The sequence below is a fragment of the Trachemys scripta genome, chromosome 18, assembly GCF_013100865.1.
Source record: "Trachemys scripta elegans isolate TJP31775 chromosome 18, CAS_Tse_1.0, whole genome shotgun sequence".
NCBI classification, from domain to species: Eukaryota; Metazoa; Chordata; order Testudines; family Emydidae; genus Trachemys; species Trachemys scripta.
Window position 1 is genome coordinate 22,006,763 of NC_048315.1, and position 21,447 is coordinate 22,028,209.

The 21,447-nt window shown below is 51.5% G+C and overlaps 2 protein-coding genes across 2 annotated transcripts; one reads left to right on the forward strand and one right to left on the reverse strand.

The window, feature by feature from the left end:
* Positions 1-11,164: 11,164 nt before the first annotated feature.
* Positions 11,165-15,413, reverse strand: LOC117867682 (fibrinogen-like protein 1-like protein). The gene is made up of 3 exons (XM_034752902.1): positions 15,398-15,413; positions 14,215-14,346; positions 11,165-12,125 (listed from the first exon to the last, which is right to left on the reverse strand). The coding sequence occupies exons 1-3, from the start codon at positions 15,411-15,413 to the stop codon at positions 11,491-11,493; spliced, it is 783 nt and encodes a 260-aa protein (XP_034608793.1). The 3' UTR covers positions 11,165-11,490.
* A 1,302-nt stretch (positions 15,414-16,715) lies between these two features.
* LOC117867683 (fibrinogen-like protein 1-like protein) lies at positions 16,716-20,888 on the forward strand. The gene is made up of 3 exons (XM_034752903.1): positions 16,716-16,722; positions 17,084-17,143; positions 19,853-20,888. The coding sequence occupies exons 1-3, from the start codon at positions 16,716-16,718 to the stop codon at positions 20,479-20,481; spliced, it is 696 nt and encodes a 231-aa protein (XP_034608794.1). The 3' UTR covers positions 20,482-20,888.
* The last annotated feature ends 559 nt before the right edge of the window (positions 20,889-21,447 follow it).

Genomic DNA, 21,447 nt, shown 5'->3' on the forward strand with positions numbered 1-21,447 from the left:
CAGTGACACAAAGGGACAAGAGTGCGTCTCAGGATCAGGAGTGCCCACACTAAGTCCATGTGCCCCTAGCCACCAGGGCCTCCCCTCTCCCAGCAGCTAGGGAGGAGGCCCCAGCAGGTCCTGCCTCTGACCTTCTGGCAGTAGGATCCGGTGTGGGGGACCCTGTCATTTCACATCCCCCAGAGATGGGGACCTCTTCCACCACTGTGTCCCTCTGGCAACAAGGGGTGGGGGGAGGCCCAGTCATCACTGCCACTTCTCCTCAGGCAGATGCAGGGGACTCCCTCGTTCCCCAAGACCACTGGGACAGCTTCCTCGGGAGCAAAGGGCCCCTCCGGGGCATAGGGGTCCTATGTATGGGGATGGGTACCACCTGCCCAGTGGTGGGTCCCTCACACAGAACCCTCTGTGAGGGGGGCAGGAGTCTCCTCACACAGGCCTGCTGCTAGCTGGGATGGAGGGCTTCCCGACCCTGACTCCCTGCTTGGGCTGGGGAGCTGAGGCCTCCTCTGGGACACCTGTCACACACCAGGCCCCAGGCCACTACAAACCAGTCTGGGACAGTGACAGAGACAGGGACAGGTCCCAGGCAGGGCCATGGGTGGGATGTGCCCAGGACCTCCGACTGCTGTAACTCAGCCCCAAACATTCAAAACACACGAATCAACCCAAAATATCAGGAGATTGACTAAAAACTTGGTGATGTTGGAGAATAACAAACCCTGAGGTTTGTCGTGTGCCTGGTGGTGTCTGAGCCTGAGGGGGGGCAGCCGCCCTCCCATGGGGGTGTGAGCCACGAGCATGTCAACCTGCATAGCGTGACACAAACACCTCCCCGTGGGAGCTCCTGTACTACCCCACCTCCCCCCAGCACTATCCTGCCTCCCTTCCTCTCCCAGCCACATTCTCCCCGACATCTCCTGCACCCCTCAATCTCCTCCTGCCCCCACATCCTCCTCCATCCCCTCTGTCTCCTCCTGCCCTTCCCCCATATCCCTCAGGCTGCCTCCTGACACTCCCCAACCCCCCTACACCACCTCAGTCTCCTCCTGCCCCCATATCCCCCTCCATCCCCTCAGACTCCTGCCCCCCACATTCCCATCCATCTCCTCCATCTCCTTCTGCCTCATCCCACTGCCCCCTCAGTCTCCTCCTGCCCCCAAACCCCTACACCGCCTCAGTCTCCTCCTGCCCCCAACATCCCCCTCCATTCCCTCAATCTCCTGCCCCCACCCCCCTGCACACCCTCAGTCTCTTGCCCTCCACATTCCCCTGCACACCATCAGTCTGTCCTCTGCTCCCCACAGTCCTTTGCACCCCATTTTGATGGTGTGTGTAACCCCCACCCCCACCCCGAGGCCCTGAAATGCCAGTCAGGGTACCTGGCGGCACCTAGAGAGAGAGTCAGGCCTAACTGAAATTAAATTAAAATTAATGGAGATATCCCATCTCCTAGAGCTGGAAGGGACCTTGAAAGGTCATCGAGTCCAGCCCCCTGCCTTCACTAGCAGGACCAAGTACTGATTTTGCCCCAGATCCCTAAATGGCCCCGTCAATGATTGAATGCATAACCCTGGGTTTAGCAGGCCAATGCTCAAACCACTGAGCTATCCCTCCCCCCCTGAACAAGAAGCCCAGCTGGGCAGGAGCAGGGTGGATTATAAAGCCAGGAAGTTGGCAGCAGAAAGGGGCTGAGGCTGGGTGCCTGGTTGGGCTCATGGAGGATTTTCTAACCCCAAATGAAGTCACTCTGGAAACTGAAGAAGAGTCTGTTAGAGAGGGAGAATGGATACAAAGTAGGGGGAAAACAAAAGAGTCAAAGCAGACTCAGATGATGATGATACCAGCAAAACAAGCAACGCTGAAGGAAATGAACCCAAATGTTATCTTGTGATTCCCTCGCCAAAGAAACAAGATTCAGTGATGTTACACCTGTGGATGTAGCTGACTGGGTTAAAAAAGCATAGGAGGCTGTGAGGTGGGGATCTTTCAGTTGAATGTGAAAACAATGAGCAAACTGATGAACTGCTAAAAACTGAAATGCTGGGGAAAGTTAAAATAAGTTGCCAGCTACCAAAGTATTTGACTGAACTGAAGGGAATACTATATGGAGTGCATTAGAGCTGACCATAGAATCATAGAATATCAGAGTTGGAAGAGACCTCAGGAGGTCATCTAGTCCAACCCCTTGCTCAAAGCAGGACCAACACCAACTAAATCATCCCAGCCAGGGCTTTGTCAAGCCGGGCCTTAAAAACCTCTAAGGAAGGAGATTCCACCACCTCCCTAGGCAACCCATTCCAGTGCTTCACCACCCTCTTCATTGTTGCCGGCACAGAGTGCCCGAGGACAGCAACAGCGGGGTTCGTTGCCTGGTGTGCTTCGCGCCAATAAACACACCAGGGTGGAGAAGCAAACAAAGTTTATTTGGGATCCCAAAGCGGTGCTAGGAGACAGGCACTTCTCAGATTAAGAGAACTGAGACAAACAGTTTTCCCTTTTTATTCTTTTGCAGTTAGGCTTCACCCCTCCACCCCTTCACCCTCCCTTTCTCCTATAATAGTTTGCTTTAAGCAAGTAGCAAGTAATTACATTTAAGCAGTTAAGTCATTCTTGGCAGCTATAAGTCTAGCTTGTTAGTAACTTCTTTAAACCGTTATCTTGTCCTTTTTCCCTTTGAACTGTTATTTTCCCTTCAGCCAGAAACATGCAGGCCTCATTATTACCGCTTGATACCGGTGTGAGCAGGGGGTTGCACACAGATAACAGGTTGCTTACATGTTCCAATTGCACCTGGCTTGTGAGGTCGATTAGAGTTTAAACATGGGAGAAGTTTGGTTCTTTTGGGCCTAGTGCAGGAAGGCTTCATTGACACTAGTTGCCTTCCACCCTCCCGAGTTACCTAGGGTTATGCCTAGTGACACCAGCACCAACTTAGTGAAATAGTGTTTCCTAATATCCAACCTAGACCTCCTCCACTGGAACTTGAAACCATTGCTCCTTGTTCTGTAATCTGCCACCACTGAGAACAGCTGAGCTCCATCCTCTTTGGAACCCCCCTTCAGGTAGTTGAAGGCTGCTATCAAATCCCCCCTCACTCTTCTCTTTTGCAGACTAAATAACCTCAGTTCCCTCAGCCTCGCCTCATAAGTCATGTGCCCCAGCCCCCTAATCATTTTCGTTGCCCTCCACTGGACTCTCTCCAATTTGTTCACATCCCTTCTGTAGTGGGGGGACCAGAACTGGACGCAATACTCCAGGTGTGGCCTCATCAATGCCAAATAGAGGGGAATAATCACTTCCCTCAATCTGCTGGCAATCTCCTACTAATACAGCCCAATATGCCATTGGCCTTCGTGGCAATGAGGGAACACTGCTGACAAATATCCAGCTTCTCGTCCACTGTAATCCCCAGGTTCTTTTCTGCAGAACTGCTGCTTAGCCAGTCAGTCCTCAGCCTGTAGTTGTGCATGGGATTCTTCCTTCCTAAGTGCAGGACTCTGCACTTGTCCTTCTTGAACCTCATCAGATTTCTTTTGGCCCAATCCTCCAATTTGTCCAGGTCACTCTGGACCCTATCCCTACCCTCCAGTGTATTTACCTCTCCCCCAGTTTAGTGTCATCTGCGAACTTGCTGAGGGTGCAATTCATCCCATCATCCAGATCATTAATAAAGGTGTTGAACAAAACCGGCCCCAGGACCAACCCCTGGGACACTCCACTTGATACTGGCTGCCAACTAGACATAGAGCCATTGATCACTACCCGTTGAGCCCGACAATATAGCCAGCTTTCTATCCACCTTATTGTTCATTCATCCAATCCATACTTTTTTAACTTGCTGGCAAGAATACTGTGGGAGACCGTATCAAAAGCTTTGCTAAAGTCAAGATATATCACATCCACCACTTTCCCCATATCCTCAGAGCCAGTTATCTCATCATAGAAGGCAATCAGGTTGGTCAGGCATGACTTGCCCTTGGTGAATCCATGTTGACTGTTCCTGATCACCTTCCTCTCCTCCAAGTGCTTCAGAATGGATTCCTCGAGGACCTGCTCCATGATTTTGCTGGGGACTGAAGAAAGGCTGTAGTTCCCTGGGTTTTCTTTCTTCCCTTTTTTAAATATGGACACTAGATTTGCCTTTTTCCAATCGTCCAGGACCTCCCCCGATCACAAATTTTCAAATGGCCAATGGCTCTGCAATCACATCAGCCAACTCCCTCAGCACCCTTGGATGCATTAGATCTGGGCCCATGGACTTGTGCACGTCCAGCTTTTCTAAATAGGCCTTAACCTGTTCTTTCACTGCTGAGGGCTGCTCACCTCCTCCCAATGATGAGATAAGCACAGGAGAAGATAAAGTGGTCGTAAGTTTTGTAACTAGTTAGTAAATAAGCTGGAGCAAACAAGCTGTATAGATTATATTTAAGGACGGGACTCTAACTGAGAAAGTAACACTAGGGTTTCAGATATTCAGAACCAAGCCATATATCCCCCCTCTCCTAAGGGGTGATGATAAGTGCCTATGCTTTGGGCATGTAGCAACTGTTTGTAAAGGGAAAAACAAGATGCAGTAAATGTGGGGGAGAGCACTCCTATGAAATTGTACAGCTGGGCTAGAGGTCAAATGTAGTAACTGGTTGTAATCACATTCTGGCATGTAGAGGGTGTATTGTGGCAAGGCAAGCTAAAGATAGACAAAAACCAAAAAATTGTTAATAACATATCATGCGGAAGCTGTAAGGAGACTCTCAAAGCATCAGCTGGGGAGGGTAGAGACAATCAGCACAGGAAACGGGGAACTGCAGATGCAGACACAGCCTCCTTGTATAAACACCCTGGAAGGAATAGGCAGTGACATACTAGGAATGAAAGAAGAAAGGTTAGTTGCATTTATGCTAGAAGTGATCAATTGTACATCTAAAACTGGGGGGGGGGGGTCAGAAAAAATAAAAATTATAGCTAGGGCAGCGGGGAAAATACTTGTATATTAGCCACTTGTCAATGGATCGTATTCATTCCATTTTGAATAATGTTAATGGAGATATATGACTAGTATGGGGATCTCAGTCTTTTGTTGGTATGCCCTGAATATGATATTTGGACATTGGACTATAACCTATTAACTGAATTCTAAAGGAACTCTTTGTAACTACAAAGCTCACAATCTCTGCTTTGAAACTGAACACCAATGGATTGAACTCATGTCTGTATGTATTTTGATCTTTTAACCATACTCTCTCTCCCTTTTGTTTTTTAAAAAATTTTAGTTTAGTTAATATGAATTGGCTATAGCGTGTATTTGGGTAAGATCTGAAACATTCATTAACCAGGGAGGTAATGTGTCTGATCCTTTGGGATTGGTAGAACCTTTTATTTTATATGATGAAATAAGATTTACATAAATTGTCATCATATTTGACGTGGGTACCTGGACGGAGGCCTGAGGCTGGATCACTTTAAGGGAACGGTGTTGTTTGAACTTCTGAGTAACCAGTGAGATAATAAAGAAGCTGTTTTAGGCTGGCTTGGTAAATTGAAGTATTGGAATATCCACCAGCTTTTTGGGGTTTGGCTGCCCCATGCTTTGCAGTGAGTGACCATAGCTGGCTCCCCACTAGAACCCCAGTCAGAATAAAGCTATTTAGATCCCAATGCAGAGCAGTTATTTTTATTTAAGGATTTGTAATATCTATATTCCACGTGGGAAATTAGAAAGTTCAGAGCTACAAGAAATAGTAAAGATGCTAAAAGTGTATATATTATATGTGGTGACCTAAACAGTCGTAATTAATTGTGGGAAGTAAGACAACTAATAAACATGGTGCATGCTTAGAAAAGTTCATTGATGAAAACTATCGAGTGGTTTTAAATGATGGCACCCCAACTAGATTTAATGCAGCAGAAGGTATTTTTTGCTGCTTAGATCTGGGACTTATAGCAGCAGATAGTGCAAGTAAATACAGCTGGGAAGAAGGAATGGGGAGTGATCGTTTCCCTGTACTTACTACTTTTCAAAGACGAGGTACGGTTGAAGCTAATGGAAAATACCTGCCTGGAAATATAAGAAAGCAAACTGGGAGCGATTTCAAAGTAATTGTACTGGATTTGTGACTAAGCATTGTGTGAGTGTGACATAGAGCATTTCAATGAAAATGTAATCTGCCAATCATACCCAGCCGGTCTGACTGGGTTCTGGCACCTGCGGTTCTTCCCTTGGGAGTCTGCAACCAGTAGGACACAGTGACCGGGCCGACTGCCAGCTTAAACCACAGTACTGATTATTTTAACAGTAGGAACAAAGCGCTTGGAGAAAAAGAAGAGTCTCCACACGTCTGTCTTCCCTAAAGACTAACCTTCCGATGATGCTAACCTAGGCAGATATTCCAGTGGGTGCCGGTGTCTTAGCCAGGTTCCCCCGGCCCAGGAGAGTCCTCCTTTTTAAACCTGCCTCAATTCTTTGGCTTTCCAGTGTCCCCAGCCTGTTCCCGTTCTGGAATTGTCTCTTAAAATCTCTCAAGGGTTTGCTGGGAACTGGCTTCTCAGCCTTTCTTTCTCTTCTTGCTTTTTTTTCCCAACAGCACCCTACTGACCTAACCCAATATATTCACACGACAAACACCCCCGTAGTCAGGTCAGCATGCGTATGCAAAAACTATTACCCAGAAGCTCCAAACCCTTTTTTTGCCCTTTCCATGGGCTGTAAACCAAAGAATGGCCCCAGTGAGGACAGACACCATCCAACTCCCACTGTTTCCCAGGGGGCTGAAGGCAGGCTGCCTGCAGGGACGATGGCCACCCCTGGGCTCTACGGTTAAGAAAATGGAAAGAGAACTATGAGGAAAGATGGGAGTGTAGGGAGCAGGGAGCAGCCTGAGGGGAGGCAGGGGAGAGAGGGGGGCAGAAGGGAGGCTGAGAGGGGGCAGGGGAGTGAGGGGGCAGAGGGAGGCAAGTGTGTCCTGAGGGAGCCGAACCCGGGCAGGCCCCACTTCTGCTCCAGCTTGGCTGATTGCGCCACTCCCGTGGGGCCAGAGAGATCCCCGACCAGCCACAGTCACGCTGCCGGCTCTGCCTGATGGATACAGTCACCACCCAGTGGGATCAGGGGGCAGGGCACAGGGGAGTGGGTTTCTCGGGGGGGGTTCTGGAGGAGCTCTGGGAAGTGACGGTTTGTGAGGGATGCTGGGCAGGTGGTTGGTGAGACATGTGGCATGGGCCTGCCCCTGAGGGGAAGGAGCATGCTGTCAGTGCAGGGTTGTGCAGGCCAGTGTGTGTCTGGTGCAGTGGCTCTCAACCTGTAGCCCACATAACACATCGTGGGCCACATATGCAGCCTACAATGGTAAATAGGTTGAGAACCACTGTTCTAAGGCAATCCTTCCGCTTCTTACAGCGTTTTGAGCTGCTCTGTCCGCCGCTTCATTTCCTGTTACCCCGATACGTGCTGGGATCCAAGCATATGCTACATGTATCCCCGTCTGCACTAGTTCTGGTGTTTGAACTATAATTTAATTGTTTACATCACTTCCATGTACTGAGACACTTTTTTAACTGCCAGAAGGCTTGAGACTGAAGCTGAAAAAACAACCGCTGCTACTGAGTTTGGTGGCAGCACTCAGGAGTCCCTGACAACTTTAAAAATTCATCAGCTATTGTGAGACTCCAGAGCAGGCATCTCTGCAGCCCTGTTGACCCTAGGGTGACCAGATGTCCTGATTTTATAGGGACAGTCCTGATATTTGGGCCTTTTTTTTATATGGGCTCCTATTAGCCCTGTCCCGATTTTTCACACTTAGAATCATAGAATCATAGAATATCAGAGTTGGAAGGGACCTCAAGAGGTCATCTAGTCCAACCCCTGCTCAAGGCAGGACCAATTCCCAGCTAAATCATCCCAGCCAGGGCTTTGTCAAGCCAGGCCTTAAAAACCTCCAAGGAAGGAGACTCCACCACCTCCCTAGGTAACGCATTCTAGTGTTTCACCACCCTCCTAGTGAAATAGTTTTTCCTGATATCCAACCTGGACCTCCCCCACTGCAACTTGAGACCATTGCTCCTTGTTCTGTCATCTGCCACCACTGAGAACAGCCGAGCTCCATCCTCTTTGGAACCCGCCTTCAGGTAGTTGAAGGCTGCTATCAAATCCCCCCTCATTCTTCTCTTCTGGAGACTAAACAATCCCAGTTCCCTCAGCCTCTCCTCATAAGTCATGTGCTCCAGACCCCTAATCATTTTTGTTGTCCTCCGCTGGACTCTTTCCAATTTTTCCACATCCTTCTTGTAGTGTGGGGCCCAAAACTGGACACAGTATTCCAGATGAGGCCTCACCAATATCGAATAAAGGGGAACGATCACGTCCCTCGATCTGCTGGCAATGCCCCTACTTATACAGCCCCAAATGCCGTTAGCCTTCTTGGCAACAAGAGCACACTGTTGACTCATATCCAGCTTCTCGTCCACTGTGACCCCTAGGTCCTTTTCTGCAGAACTGCTACCTAGCCATTCGGTCCCTAGTCTGTAGCAGTGCATGGGATTCTTCTGTCCTAAGTGCAGGACTCTGCACTTGTCCTTGTTGAACCTCATCAGGTTTTTTTCGGCCCAATCCTCTAATTTGTCTAGGTCCCTCTGTATCCGATCCCTACCCTCTAGTGTATCTACCACGCCTCCTAGTTTAGTGTCATCTGCAAACTTGCTGAGAGTGCAGTCCACACCATCCTCCAGATCATTAATAAAGATATTAAACAAAACCGGCCCCAGGACCGACCCTTGGGGCACTCCGCTTGAAACTGGCTGCCAACTAGACATGGAGCCATTGATCACTACCCGTTGAGCCCGACGATCTAGCCAGCTTTCTATCCACCTTACAGTCCATTCATCCAGCCCATACGTCTTTAACTTGTTGGCAAGAATACTGTGGGAGACCGTATCAAAAGCTTTGCTAAAGTCAAGGAATAACACATCCACTGCTTTCCCCTCATCCACAGAGCCAGTTATCTCATCATAGAAGGCAATTAGGTTAGTCAGGCACGACTTCCCCTTCGTGAATCCATGCTGACTGTTCCTGATCACTTTCCTCTCCTCTAAATGTTTCATAATTGATTCCTTGAGGACCTGCTCCATGATTTTTCCAGGGATTGAGGTGAGGCTGACTGGCCTATAGTTCCCCGGATCCTCCTTCTTCCCTTTTTTAAAGATGGGCACTACATTAGCCTTTTTCCAGTCATCTGGGACCTTCCCCCGATCGCCATGAGTTTTCAAAAATAATGGCTAATGGCTCTGCAATCTCACCCGCCAACTCCTTTAGCACCCTCGGATGCAGCGCATCCGGCCCCATGGACTTGTGCACGTCCAGTTTTTCTAAATAGTCCCGAACCACTTCTTTCTCCACAGAGGGTTGGTCACCCTAGTTGATCCCCGGAATCAGGAATCTCTCCCTGGTGACACGCTGGGGTCAGAGTCAGGCGAGGCTGGAATCCGTTCATGGGAATGCTGGTGTAAGGGGATTGTTGCCCCCTTACTAACATTCAGTGGGGGTGTTTTGGTTGCTAGCTCCCAGCACTAAAAGGGGAGGGGTCGATGGGAAATCAGGGGCCTGAGACTGACAGTCCCCAGGAACAATGGGGAGAGGCCAATGCTCCAGATCAGCCTGATTGACAGGGCGGGCAGCTAATCAGAGAGTCAGGAGGCCAGGGGGGTCCCATCCTCCGGGTGAGCTGGAATGGCCTGGGTCAGACAGAGTGGGGCCGAGCTAAGGAGAGAGCAGGGGCCGAGCTGAGCTGGGAGCAGAGCTGCAGCCCCAAAGCCAGAGCACGGCCCAGAGAGAGCAGAGCTGCCCTGGGAGTGGAGCTGCAGCAACCAGAGCCAGGGGGGCAGACAAGCAGCCCAGGGAGCTGGAGGCAGAGCAGCAGCAGCAGCTAGGGTGACCAGATGTCCCGATTTTATAGGGACAGTCCCGATTTTTGGGTCTTTTTCTTATATAGGCTCCTATTACCCCCCACCCCTGTCCCGATTTTTCACACTTGCTGTCTGGTCAGCCTAGCAGCAGCAGCAGAGCTGAGGCCGAGTGGAGCCGGGGCTGGGGCTGGAGCCGGGGCTGGGGCTGGAGCTGGAGCTGGGTGTGGTGAGCAGCTGGGGAGAGGAGGGGGACCCTGGGCAGAGGGCCCAGCGCAGGGAGACGCCTCAGCTAAGAGGCTCTGCAGGCCAGACTTGGAGGGGGATCGTAACCCTGTCAGGGCAGGGGCAACGCTGGGAAAAAGGCTCCTGCCACCTAGAGCCTGAGAGCGTGTGGCCACCGCCCGAGCAAGTGTCCAACCCACAGCGTCTCTGCAGCACAGCCAGGGCCTGAGAAGGAGCCTGGGACCTACAAGGAACAGCCTGTGACCTGCCCTGACGCTCCAGAGACACTGGTTGTGATGTTCCCAGCCACAGAGCGGGGTGATGTGTTTTCCTTTAACCTTTCCCATTTTTCCTTATTCTTTTTTAAAATTAATTGTTAATTAAACAACTTGTATTTGCTTTAAATTGTATGAAATGATCAGTGGGTCAGGGAGATGCCAAGTGCAGAGAGAGTACCCCGGAGTGGGGACACCCTAGCCCCTGTCCTGGGTGACCACAGCAGGGTTGGGGGTCGAGCCCCCCAGGAATCCTGGGCCCAGCCTTGTTGGGGTTTACGAGGACTCTGCCAGACAGGAGAGTGGAAGGGGAGTCCTCAAGGGCAGGGAGGCCTCTGCGTAAAGGAAGTGGGAGCGAGGACTCAGATCCTTTTGCTAGCCCACTTCACCGGGGTAGTGCAAAAGCCAGGAAAGGTCCCCACAATAGCGGGACCATTCCCCCGCTTACACTGGTGCTAAAGAGCTCTGCCCCTCACCCTGACCCCTCTCTGAGCGGGTGACACTCATTGGCCTGGGGTAAGCAAATGCAGAATGGTTTGGGACAGGAATTTGCCTGATGGTAACCCTGCCTGAAACCGATTCCCCCAAACTACCACTCCTCCCATTGCACGACCCCACGGTGCAGAGCAAGGCGGTCTGAGCAGGGAAATGACTCAGTGGTATCCCAGTTCCAGGTTGCGCCCCAGGGATCCAGCCACACTAGTATTAGCTAAAAAATGGTAGATGACACAGAGTTAAGAATTTATTACTGATGATTTATCACACTGAAATCTCCAGGAATACACCACTTACAGGGACAGAATGGTTACAGGAGCAAGTGTGAAAGCAGGGAGTACACTGATTATACAGGGAACACAAGGCCACTACCCATATTAAAACAGCTGCACTGGTGCTAAGCTGCTGGTGTAAACAGCTCGGGGGAACTCTGGTTCAGCTCTAGGTTTCAATGTCACACCAGTAAAAATGCATTAAAAATCCACTAGTGACTTCACTATTCCTGCCATCAGGACAGATGCATTGCTCCTGGCAGCTGCTGAAATATGGGCACCAACTTTGCGAGTGTAGACAAGCTAGGCAAGGCTGGGCTGCTGCAGGATCAACACACGTCTGCTGGTTTAACCAGAATGGTGGAGGATTTGCACTGTCCGGAACTACAAAATCCTGCCCAGTAGATGTAGCCTTTCCCATTGAGCAGGACATTATGACACTTATCGTACCACCAGCCTCCATAGCTACTTGCGCAATTCCCACTGGCCTGGTCCTGATCCTTGTCAGTTGTGCTGAACTTCATGTTGTCGTGTATGCCCCCCACGCTGGCGTGGTAGGTGGTAAAATAGTCATTGCCATCCCCAGAGTACCTGCCCAGCCTCAGCGAGTACCCGCTGGACTCATCCTCGACACTGAAGATGTCGTACTCTGCATAGCGGGTGTTGTTGGATTTGTCCTCCACGACAAAGCGGACCTTGTAGGCATTCTGCCGCGTGAGCAGGGACAGGTACTCGTTGCCCAGCCAGTAATCCTGCTGCACGTTCCCAAAGCCGTACTTGTAGGTGCTCCAGGACTCCCTCCAGGTGATCTCTGTGTTGTAAGAATTTCTCTGGACAACGGTCCAGCCTTTGCCTTCAGTGTCCATGTCACACCACACCACTCGAGGGGGAGAGCCAGCCGGCTGGATGACATGGATCCCGCTGGGGCTGTCCCTGGAAATGTAGCTGCAGTCTCTGGGGAACCCTGAAATACCACGTACAACAAGGTCAGTAACAGAGGGAGCCGGACACAGCGGTCAGCTCACCGGGGGCTGCCGGAGCAGAGCCAGATGTCAGGCTGTCATGAGATATCCATATAAGCCAGTACCAATCTGGAACACAAGCACCCTCTGCACCGAGGTGGGACCAGAGATAGGGCTACCTTAAGAGATAGACACCATAGGCCCATTACACCAGAATCGGAATTACATTTCCATTTCTCGGGGTTGGGAAGAAAACCTTGAAAACGTGACCTCAATATAACTGCTGCGGTGTCCCCACCTGCGTCCGCAGTGCCTGGAATGACAGCTCTGATGGAGTAGTGCCCCATTCATCTCCGTGGGGTGGGAATGCCCAGACTCACAGCTCTGGGGCCCCCAACACCACCCCAGTAGAAGGCTTTGAGCGTGGCACCAGGCAGGAGAGCATAGCAGGTCCCCTGGGCCAAACAGAAACACCCAGTCTGTGTGTGGGGCCTGCAGTGCGCTGACTTGTAGCGAAATGATTTACTCCTGTGAGGATGCATTTGCAAAAGCAAACAACAGGCTGATCTAGACTAAAATGCATCTGACCCTGCACAGACTTCGCCAGGAGGAACATTTAGGGACTCACACTCTTGGCCATATCCCTATAAACTCAAGTTACATTAGTTATCAACTGTGGCTATTTCAGAGTCTGAGGAAGACCTCAGCAAGCAATTGCAGTAATTTATTTGAGGATTTTGCCTCTTTTCTTGGGAGCTGTGTGTGAGCAGCTTTCCATGTTCTCAATTGGTCATTTAAAATTATTGGGGAATAATTTTGTCTTTAGTGTGTTTGAGAGCAGTTTGTCTGCTGTTCCAAAGCTGAGGAATTAGGGAGGGCCATCTGTAGGGGGATGAAGGGTGAAGGATGAAGGCTATCTGTAGGGCCCAGGAAATAGGCGCCGAGTTTCTAATCTGCCAGGGGATGCTCCCCCAGGTTCCGCCCAGGCCCCACCCCACTCCACCCCTTTCCCCAAGGCCCCACCCCCGCCCTGCTTCTTCCCACCCGCGATCCGCCCCCGCCCCACCTCTTCCCTACCCAGTTCTGCTCCTCCCCCTCGCTCCTCTCCCCTCCCCCACAGCGCCTCCTGACGCTGCAAAACATCTGATCCGCGGCAGGCGGTAGGCGCTGAGAGGTAGGGGGAGGTGCTGATTGGCAGGGCCAGGCAGGAGGTACTGTGGGGAGGGGAAGGTTCTGGCAAGCTCCTCCTTGCCCTCCCCCCGTTCGCCTGCCACTAGCCACTCGCCTCCCCGTTCGCCTCCTCACCCCGCCTGCTTCCTCACAAGTTTATGGAAGCACGGGGGCCCCCCAGAGCACGGGGACTGGGGTGGTTGCCCCAATTCGCTGTACCCAAGGGATGGCTCTGATTTTAGGTGAACACCCAGGTCACATGGTAAAATTTCTGTTTCATAACTCTGGTTACAAATTCAGAATTCACTTTTCTTTAGTATCACCCTAAAATGTGCTGCTTGAGCAAACAACCCTGCCATAGAGCTGCTCACGCATTGCAGGTGGAATGTGAACAAATGGGGCACGAGCTTGGACATGGCAAATCCCACAGAAAATGCAATAGACCATGCACAGCTATTCTTTCGCAACATTCACCCAAGTTTCCCCTGAAGCCTCCAAAGAGACTGGAGAGATTCCAGACTCACTGAGCGTGCAGGGGCTACGTGTGACATGGGTGATATACTGGTGATCACAGCAGAAAGGCAGCGGGGGACAGAGCTTTGCCTTTCACAAGTGCCTGTTTTTGCAGAGCCCATTATTCTATAGCATGCAGCAGCCTGGTTCAGCTGTAAACACAGCTCCCGCCATACGCCAGCGCTCCTGCCGGCGCTCCTGCCAGGCCTTAGAAGCAGTGCGTGGGCTAGCAGCAGAGCAGTGCCTTTGTGAGCAAACCACGCAGCAGCCCTTGTGCACTCAGCCTGGCAGGCACGACAGGCCCCCAGGAATACTTGTGTCCTGCAGCTACTGCTCTGGGCCGACGACCCGGTGCAGCCCACACCCCCGCTCCCCACTGGCCCAGGCGGCCACAGGGTCCATACTCACCACTCTGGGAAGTGACACTCGTGCCACCCCCATGCTCAGCGCTCTGGACAGGGGTTGTGCAGAAACAAGTCATTGAGGCCACAGCCAGGAGGGCAAGGCATCCCTGGAGACGGCTCGTCCTGGCCTGGAACCCTGGAGGAACAGGAACAGCTGCTGTGAGACTGACCTAGCAGAGTGAGGGAGGGCTGGACGCCACGCCCCTCCAGCATCACCCCAGGAAGGCTCATTTTCCTTCGGACAGTGGCTCCCTGGTGGCTCCCAAGAAGAATCTGACCCAGTGAAGCCAGGCTGGGGCAGTCTGTCTCCTGCTGATGCACATAGAATCTGGGATCGGAGCAGATGGAGATTTGTTGAAGTGGCAGCTTTGGCCAAGGTTGATATTGCACCATTTGCAGCTGTGAACTTGGGTAAGAAACATCTTCACCCGACTCCAGAGCAAATTTCCACAATTTGCCCCAGATTCAGTGTTGCAAGGAGGTTTTAGGGGCAGAATGGAAGGTATTCTGAGCTGGGGAAAAAAAGCCTATTTGTTGGGGAAATCTAACAACCGAGGCGAAGCCATTCATGTTTAAAAATTGCATCTAAACTGGGCCAGAAAGCACGCAGTTACACCTCACTCAGTTTGTACATTTGTATGTAACTATAAATGCAACAGCTGGCCTTACGCCAAAAGTGCACCTGGGAACAACAGACTGTAAGGACAGGCCCTGCAGGAGACAGGCCCTCTCAGAGGTCCAGAGAGGCCCAGGCCACCTCCAGCATTTGAGGCCTCTAGCCATAATAAACATATGGTCTAATCTTGTGCCATCAGAACCGATATATTTGTATTAATATTTACGAACATTTTTAACTCTTTAATATGACAAAATCTATATCAGTTAACAAAAAAATTATGTCTTTTACCAAATCACATCCCTTATTTGCTTAAATTTGCAGCTGTAAGGTGAGAGGGTGTGTCACATTTTGGTCTGATTGGGATGCGCATAAAAAGAAATTGCGAAACTTATCAAAAAATTAACAAGTGTCTAAATACGAGGCCCCCTTGAGCTTGAGGCCCAGGCCAAATGGCCCTCCCCCCCCCCCCCCCTTCCCCCCGCCGGGGGGGAGCCGGGTGGGGCTTTCTAGGTGTTGTCCCTCTCTACTTTCCATGAACCTCGAAGATGTAAGTGCACCAGGATCTCACATCGCGCTATTAGCATCTATCTGGGGCAGGTTCCATTGTCTTTTACCAATCCCAGCAGGATTCAGTGCATTCAATGCCACATCCAGAGCCCCAGTGCCAGAAGCACCACTATTGGCTTAAAGCCAGCTATTGCATTTACAGTTTCATACAAATGTGCAAATTGTGTTATATGTAAGTGCAGCTTCGTGCTTTCTGGCCCAGCTTCAGGGCCGGCCTTTGGGGTGGGCCGTACAGTCCCGCCCAGGGCTGCCCGCTAAAGGGGGCGTCGTGCGCAGGGTTTGGATTCCCACCTGACCTGCCGAGAGCCAGTTGGGCTGAGGGAGGCAGCAGGCAGGCAGGCGAGCAGCAGCGGGGAGGGAGAGTCCTGAAGTGCAGGGGGGGCCCTCGGAGCCAGGTGACTCCTTCTGAGCAGGGGCGCCCCTGTTCCACGTGTGTAGCCGCTACTGTTCCTGTTCCCCACAACCACCTGCATCATCTGACTGGGAGCCTCCTCCTGTGTGCTGGGGGGGGGGGGGAGGGCTGATGTCAGGGTGTTCCCCTTTCCCCCAACCCCCACCCGTGTCCCCACTTTCCACTAAGCTGGGGTGACGGGACACAGGGAATCTGTGTGTGCTCCTGCCTCTCTGGGTCCGGAGCTGCTGAACTAGTCTTCAGGCTCCTGACCCTGAGTGCTTTCTTAAAGAGACAGCGCACTCATACACTCACTCAGGCACACACACACTCCCCTCAGCATACACACACCTTCACATAGTCCTCCAAACACACACACACCAGGGCTCCCTGCATCCAGGTCACTTTCCCCACCTGGGCAGGGCTGGGCAGAGGCATCAGCAGTTGCTGCTCTCCTGCCCTCCCCTTACACAGCCCAGGCAGGGAAAGTGACCTGGATGCAGGGAGCCCTAACAATGCTCCTCGCTGCCCCCTCACAACCCCAGGGTGCACGGGGCGGAGAAGCNAGAATTTGTCCCAAAGATGCTAAACAGGGAAAAGAAAGCCCTAGTGTTGGAATCACCCCGGTGGGAGGGTGGTCACAGTAAACATCAGTTTCTCCACCAGGCTATGAAATAGCAGCTGCTGCAGCTGTTCTCCGATTGTTTCATCTCTGTCTGTGTAGTGCACACTGTCCCAGAGAACGTCAACTCACAACAGGACACTCCTCTGAGCAGAAACTTCTTGTTTCGTGGTGCCTCTCCATGCACTAGTCTCTGCCATTCTTGGCACTGCCGACTGGCACTGATACCCTGATGCACTGAAACCATGTTCCTTCACACACTACCTTGCCACTGTACGTCCTGTTTGGGTCCCGCTGAGGATAGAAATGGCTGGTACAGTGGAGCCGGTTCCTGGATGCCTACTACACACTGGGTGCACAAATCACTCATAGCAAGGGAAGCAACAGCCTGGATATGAAGCAGTGCCAGCAGCACTGAAGCAGAGAGCATGCCCTGGATTAGAACTACCCTTGGCTAAGCGTCAGCTGAGGGTGGGAGCCTCAGACAGTTCCACGCAGGTTTATCTGATACGGCATCACCTAAACCGTGAGGAGTCTCAAAGGATTTAGGAGAAAGATGAGAAGTAAAGAAGTGGCCGGAGTTATCTGAGCGCAGTGATACTGTCCAGCAGATAAACCTCTTTCCTGGGGCTGGAATAGGGTCTGATATCTCTGCTCTGTTCTCGTCCATACAGTGCACAGTGCAGAACACAGCCGGGGGAAGCGAGCCAGTGACACCCGACCAGCAGGACGTGGTAAGTATCTCACTGTGGAATAGCTGTCTGCTCAGTGCACCTCCTGCTAGCTGAGAGCCCAGAAGAACTGGAGATAGCTCTATTCAGCTAGCGTCAGGCTGCAAAGGGCTGGCAGAGGGCAGGACACGCCATAAGTAACAAAAAATGAACATAAGTTCCTGGAGGATAAGTCCATCAATGGCTATTAGCCAGGATAGGCAGGGATGGTGTCCCTAGCCTCTGTTTGCCAGAAGCTGGGAATGGGCGATAGGGATGGATCACTTGATGATTGCCTGTTCTGTTCATTCCCTCTGAAGCATCTGGCATTAGCCAGTCGGAAGACAGGATACTGGGCTAAAGGGACCTTTGGTCTGACCCAGCATGGCCGTTCTTATGTGACAGTCAAAGTGAATAGTTTGCATAGGGTTACCATACGTCCTCTTTTTCCCGGACATGTCCGGCTTTTCGGCACTCAAACCCCCGTCTGGGGGGAATTGCCAAAAAGCCGAACATATCCGGGAAAATGGCGGCTCTGCTCCTCCCCTGACTCTTCGGCTCTGTTTAAGAGCCGAGCTGCCCGAGGGCTATGGGCTTCAGGAATCCCCCTTGCCTCCGGACCCCAGCCGCCGGCCGGGCACTTCCCCTCCCGGGCTCCGGCGGCGCAGGGTCCGGAGGCATGGGGACTGCCCGAAGCCGGTAGCGCTGGGGCAGCTCGGCTCTTAAACAGAGCCGAAGAGTCAGGGGAGGAGCAGAGCCTCCGGCCGCGGGGGCGGACTTAGGACGGGGAAGGGGCGGAGTTGGGGCGGGGCTAGGGTGGGGAAATGGGCAGGGCCAGGGCCCGTGGAGGGTCCTCTTTTTTTATTTATTAGATATGGTAACCCTGAGTTTGCAAATTCATTGGCTGAAAGCATCTGACATGTACTTGCAAACTACAAAACCATGAACAGAACACAGGGATGGTTTGTGAATTATCTACTAACCAAAAGGGGCTAAATTAATAATAGGATTGATAATGAATACTTCACCAGCCCGGAGAAAAAGTAATAGGAGAGAGAAAAGACAAAGCACAGAAATAAGAAACGGAAGTACTCATGGCACCTTAGAGACTAACAAATTTATTTGAGCATAAGCTTTCGTGGGCTACATCCCACTTCTTCGGATGCATAGAATGGAACATATATTGAGGAGATATATATACACACACATACAGAGAGCATAGACAGGTGGGAGTTGTCTTACCAACTCTGAGAGGCCAATTAAGTAAGAGAAAAAAACCTTTTGAAGTGATAATCAATATAGCCCAGTACAGACAGGTTGATAAGAAGTGTGAGAATACTTACAAGGGGAGATAGATTCAATGTTTGTAATGGCTCAGCCATTCCCAGTCTTTATTCAAACCTAAATTGATTGTGTCTAATTTGCATATCAATTCGAGTTCAGCAGTTTCTCGTTGGAGTCTGTTTTTGAAGCTTTTCTGTTGTAAAATAGCCACCCGCAGGTCTGTCATTGAATGACCAGACAGGTTAAAGTGTTCTCCCACTGGTTTTTGAGTATTATGATTCCTGATGTCAGATTTGCGTCCATTAATTCTTTTGCGTAGAGACTGTCCGGTTTGGCCAATGTACATGGCAGAGGGGCATTGCTGGCACATGATGGCATATATCACATTGGTAGATGTGCAGGTGAACGAGCCCCTGATGTTATGGCTGATGTGATTAGGCCCTATGATGATGTCACTTGAATAGATATGTGGACAGAGTTGGCATCGGGCTTTGTTGCAAGGATAGGTTCCTCGGTTAGTGTTTTTGTTATCACTTCAAAAGTTTTTTTTCTCTTACTTAATTGGCCTCTCAGAGTTGGTAAGACAACTCCCACCTGTTCATGCTCTCTGTATGTGTATATATATCTCCTCAATATATGTTCCATTGTATGCATCCGAAGAAGTGGGCTGTAGCCCACGAAAGCTTATGCTCTAATAAATTTGTTAGTCTCTAAGGTGCCACAAGTACTCCTGTTCTTTTTGCGGACACAGACTAACACGGCTGCTACTCTAAAAGAAATAAGAAAGTAAATGGTGTCATGCTGCAGAGGAAAGAGAGTTAAAGAAATGCAAGAAAACACCAAGCAAAATAAATAGGACTTTTGGCTCATTAATTTATATTTGATTCATTTCTGCTCCTTTATGTTATGCACTTCCTTGCAGATGAGCTCTGGGGGCTGAAATTTTGGAGGAAAGGGGAGGGGCAGCATTTCTGAGCACACTTCCACTATTAATATTGCTGGCTGCTCTGGATTCTAGGGTTAAGTAATTGGAGAAAGAAATTAAAATTCCCCCAAGCCCTTGAGGCTGATGGAAGCTTAGCCACCTTTCAGGAGAGAATCCAAACGGAGGCGGCCACACGTTTGGGGTGAGCCAGACCGGGGACAGGCCAAGCTCCCAGCAGCTTCCAATCTGCCAGCTCCTCGCAGGAGGTGATGGTTTTCAAACTGGGTGGCGTGCTGGGAGGACATGTCCCCCAGTTTGAAAACCTCTGTGCTAAAGGGAAGGCTGAAATCTGGTGGGACACATCACCCCACGTGCCCCCCATGAAGACCCCACTTTTATGGCCCCATGGCTTTACACGCTGGTTGGCTGCCCCACTTGCCCCACCCTTTTTACAGCCCTGTTGAATATTTTGGTGTCTAACTTCAGGGGATTTGGTTAAATCTGCCTCTCTCTCCTGCCATCAGCCTGGCCCAAGGACTGCAGTGAGATCCCCTCAGGCAGCCCCAGCGGCATCTACCTCATCCAGCCCACAGGACTGCACCAGCTCGTGGTGTACTGCGACATGAACGAAACAGCCGGGGGCTGGACAGTCCTCCAGCGGAACCGGCGCGACACACAGATCACCTGGGCTGAGTCCTGGAGCACCTACAAGTACGGCTTTGGCAACGTGCACGATGACTACTGGCTGGGGACGGAGTACATCTATCGGATCGCCAAGCAGAAGGTCTACCAGGTCAGGTTTGTCATCCACGATTCATCCGGCACCATGAAATACGCAGACTACAACCTCTTCGGTCTGGAAGACGAGTCCAAAGGCTACAGGCTGAGGCTGGGCTCTTACACTGGGATTGCAGGGGACGCCATGGCTTCATACAATCCTAGCACCATGCATGACAACATGAAGTTCTCTGCTAAAGACCTGGATCAGGACACTTCCAGTGGGAACTGTGTGTCTAGCTCTGGTGGGGGCTGGTGGTACTCGGCTTGTCATTCTGTTCGACTGAACATCAAAGGGAGCATCACTTGGGGTAGTTTCTGTAGCGGGAACTGCCAAGCCTCCGTCATCCTCATCAAACCAGCGTCCTACTGTTAGTCCCCCCTTCCCCACCCTCCTGTCTGCAGTGAGGCCAACCCCTGCTCCACGAAGGGAGGGAAAAGGGTCAGAGTGTATCATGGCCAAACCTCCCGCCCGCTTTCACAGGCCTTGCTGGGGGAAGTATCAGGGTTACCCGGGTAACGGGGACACTTTCCTTCTCCTCTCCCTCCCTGCAGACTTTCTGAGCTTTTTTCCACTGGGCCTTTCTCCGCTGGGCTGACTCCCATGCACCAGCGTTCGGCTGGAGTGACTCTTCCGCGTCATTTTAGCTCGGCGATGCGATGAGCAGGCCTAGAGGTCACTGGAAAGGTGAAATCCCAAGCATGGCGGGAGCTTCTCAAACACCCTCTGCACGGCCCTGCCTCGGGATCCAGGCTTTGAAATAAACACACACTTCTAAGCAGTGAGGTCTGCAGATGGTAATTCTGTGCCCTGCTGTCACTGTCTCTCCGGGTGCTCCCATGGGCACCACGCTGCTGGAGAACATGCCTGGCGTTACCAGGTTCACAGGCAGAGCATACGGGGCTGCTGGGATGGGTCTGCAAGAGTAAATCTCCAGGCCACCAGCCCTTCCATTTGGGGCGGGGGGGAGGAGAGACTGGGGCCAGAGGGATTTTCTGGGGGAGGAGAAAGAGGAGATGTGAGCGGGAGGAGAGACTTGGGCCCTTAGTGCTGGGAGAGAGGAGTCCTTGGGCCCCCTGCCCTCCGGACCACATCCAGAGAGCCTGTAGGGCGGAGGCAGCGTCCATCCCACTCCCACTGCAGGCGGAGCCGCTCCTCGCCTGAGACTGAAGGCTCTGCCCGCAGCTCTGCCTGGCCACGTGCAGACTCCTGGAGCAGGAGTGCGGTGCCTCATACCAGGGCATCCTGTGGCAGCCCCCATCTATGGGGTATCACGCTGGGCCTAAATGCTGCGGCCAGGTCCCTGGATTCTGCAGCACTTCATTTAAATTAAAGAATGGT

Coding starts and splice junctions, on each gene's coding strand:
- LOC117867683 (XM_034752903.1), top strand. Junction 17,144..19,852: donor CACCCGACCAGCAGGACGTG/GTAAGTATCTCA, acceptor TCCTGCCATCAG/CCTGGCCCAAGGACTGCAGT.
- LOC117867682 (XM_034752902.1), bottom strand. Junction 12,126..14,214: donor GAGTGTCACTTCCCAGAGTG/GTGAGTATGGAC, acceptor GTGGTATTTCAG/GGTTCCCCAGAGACTGCAGC.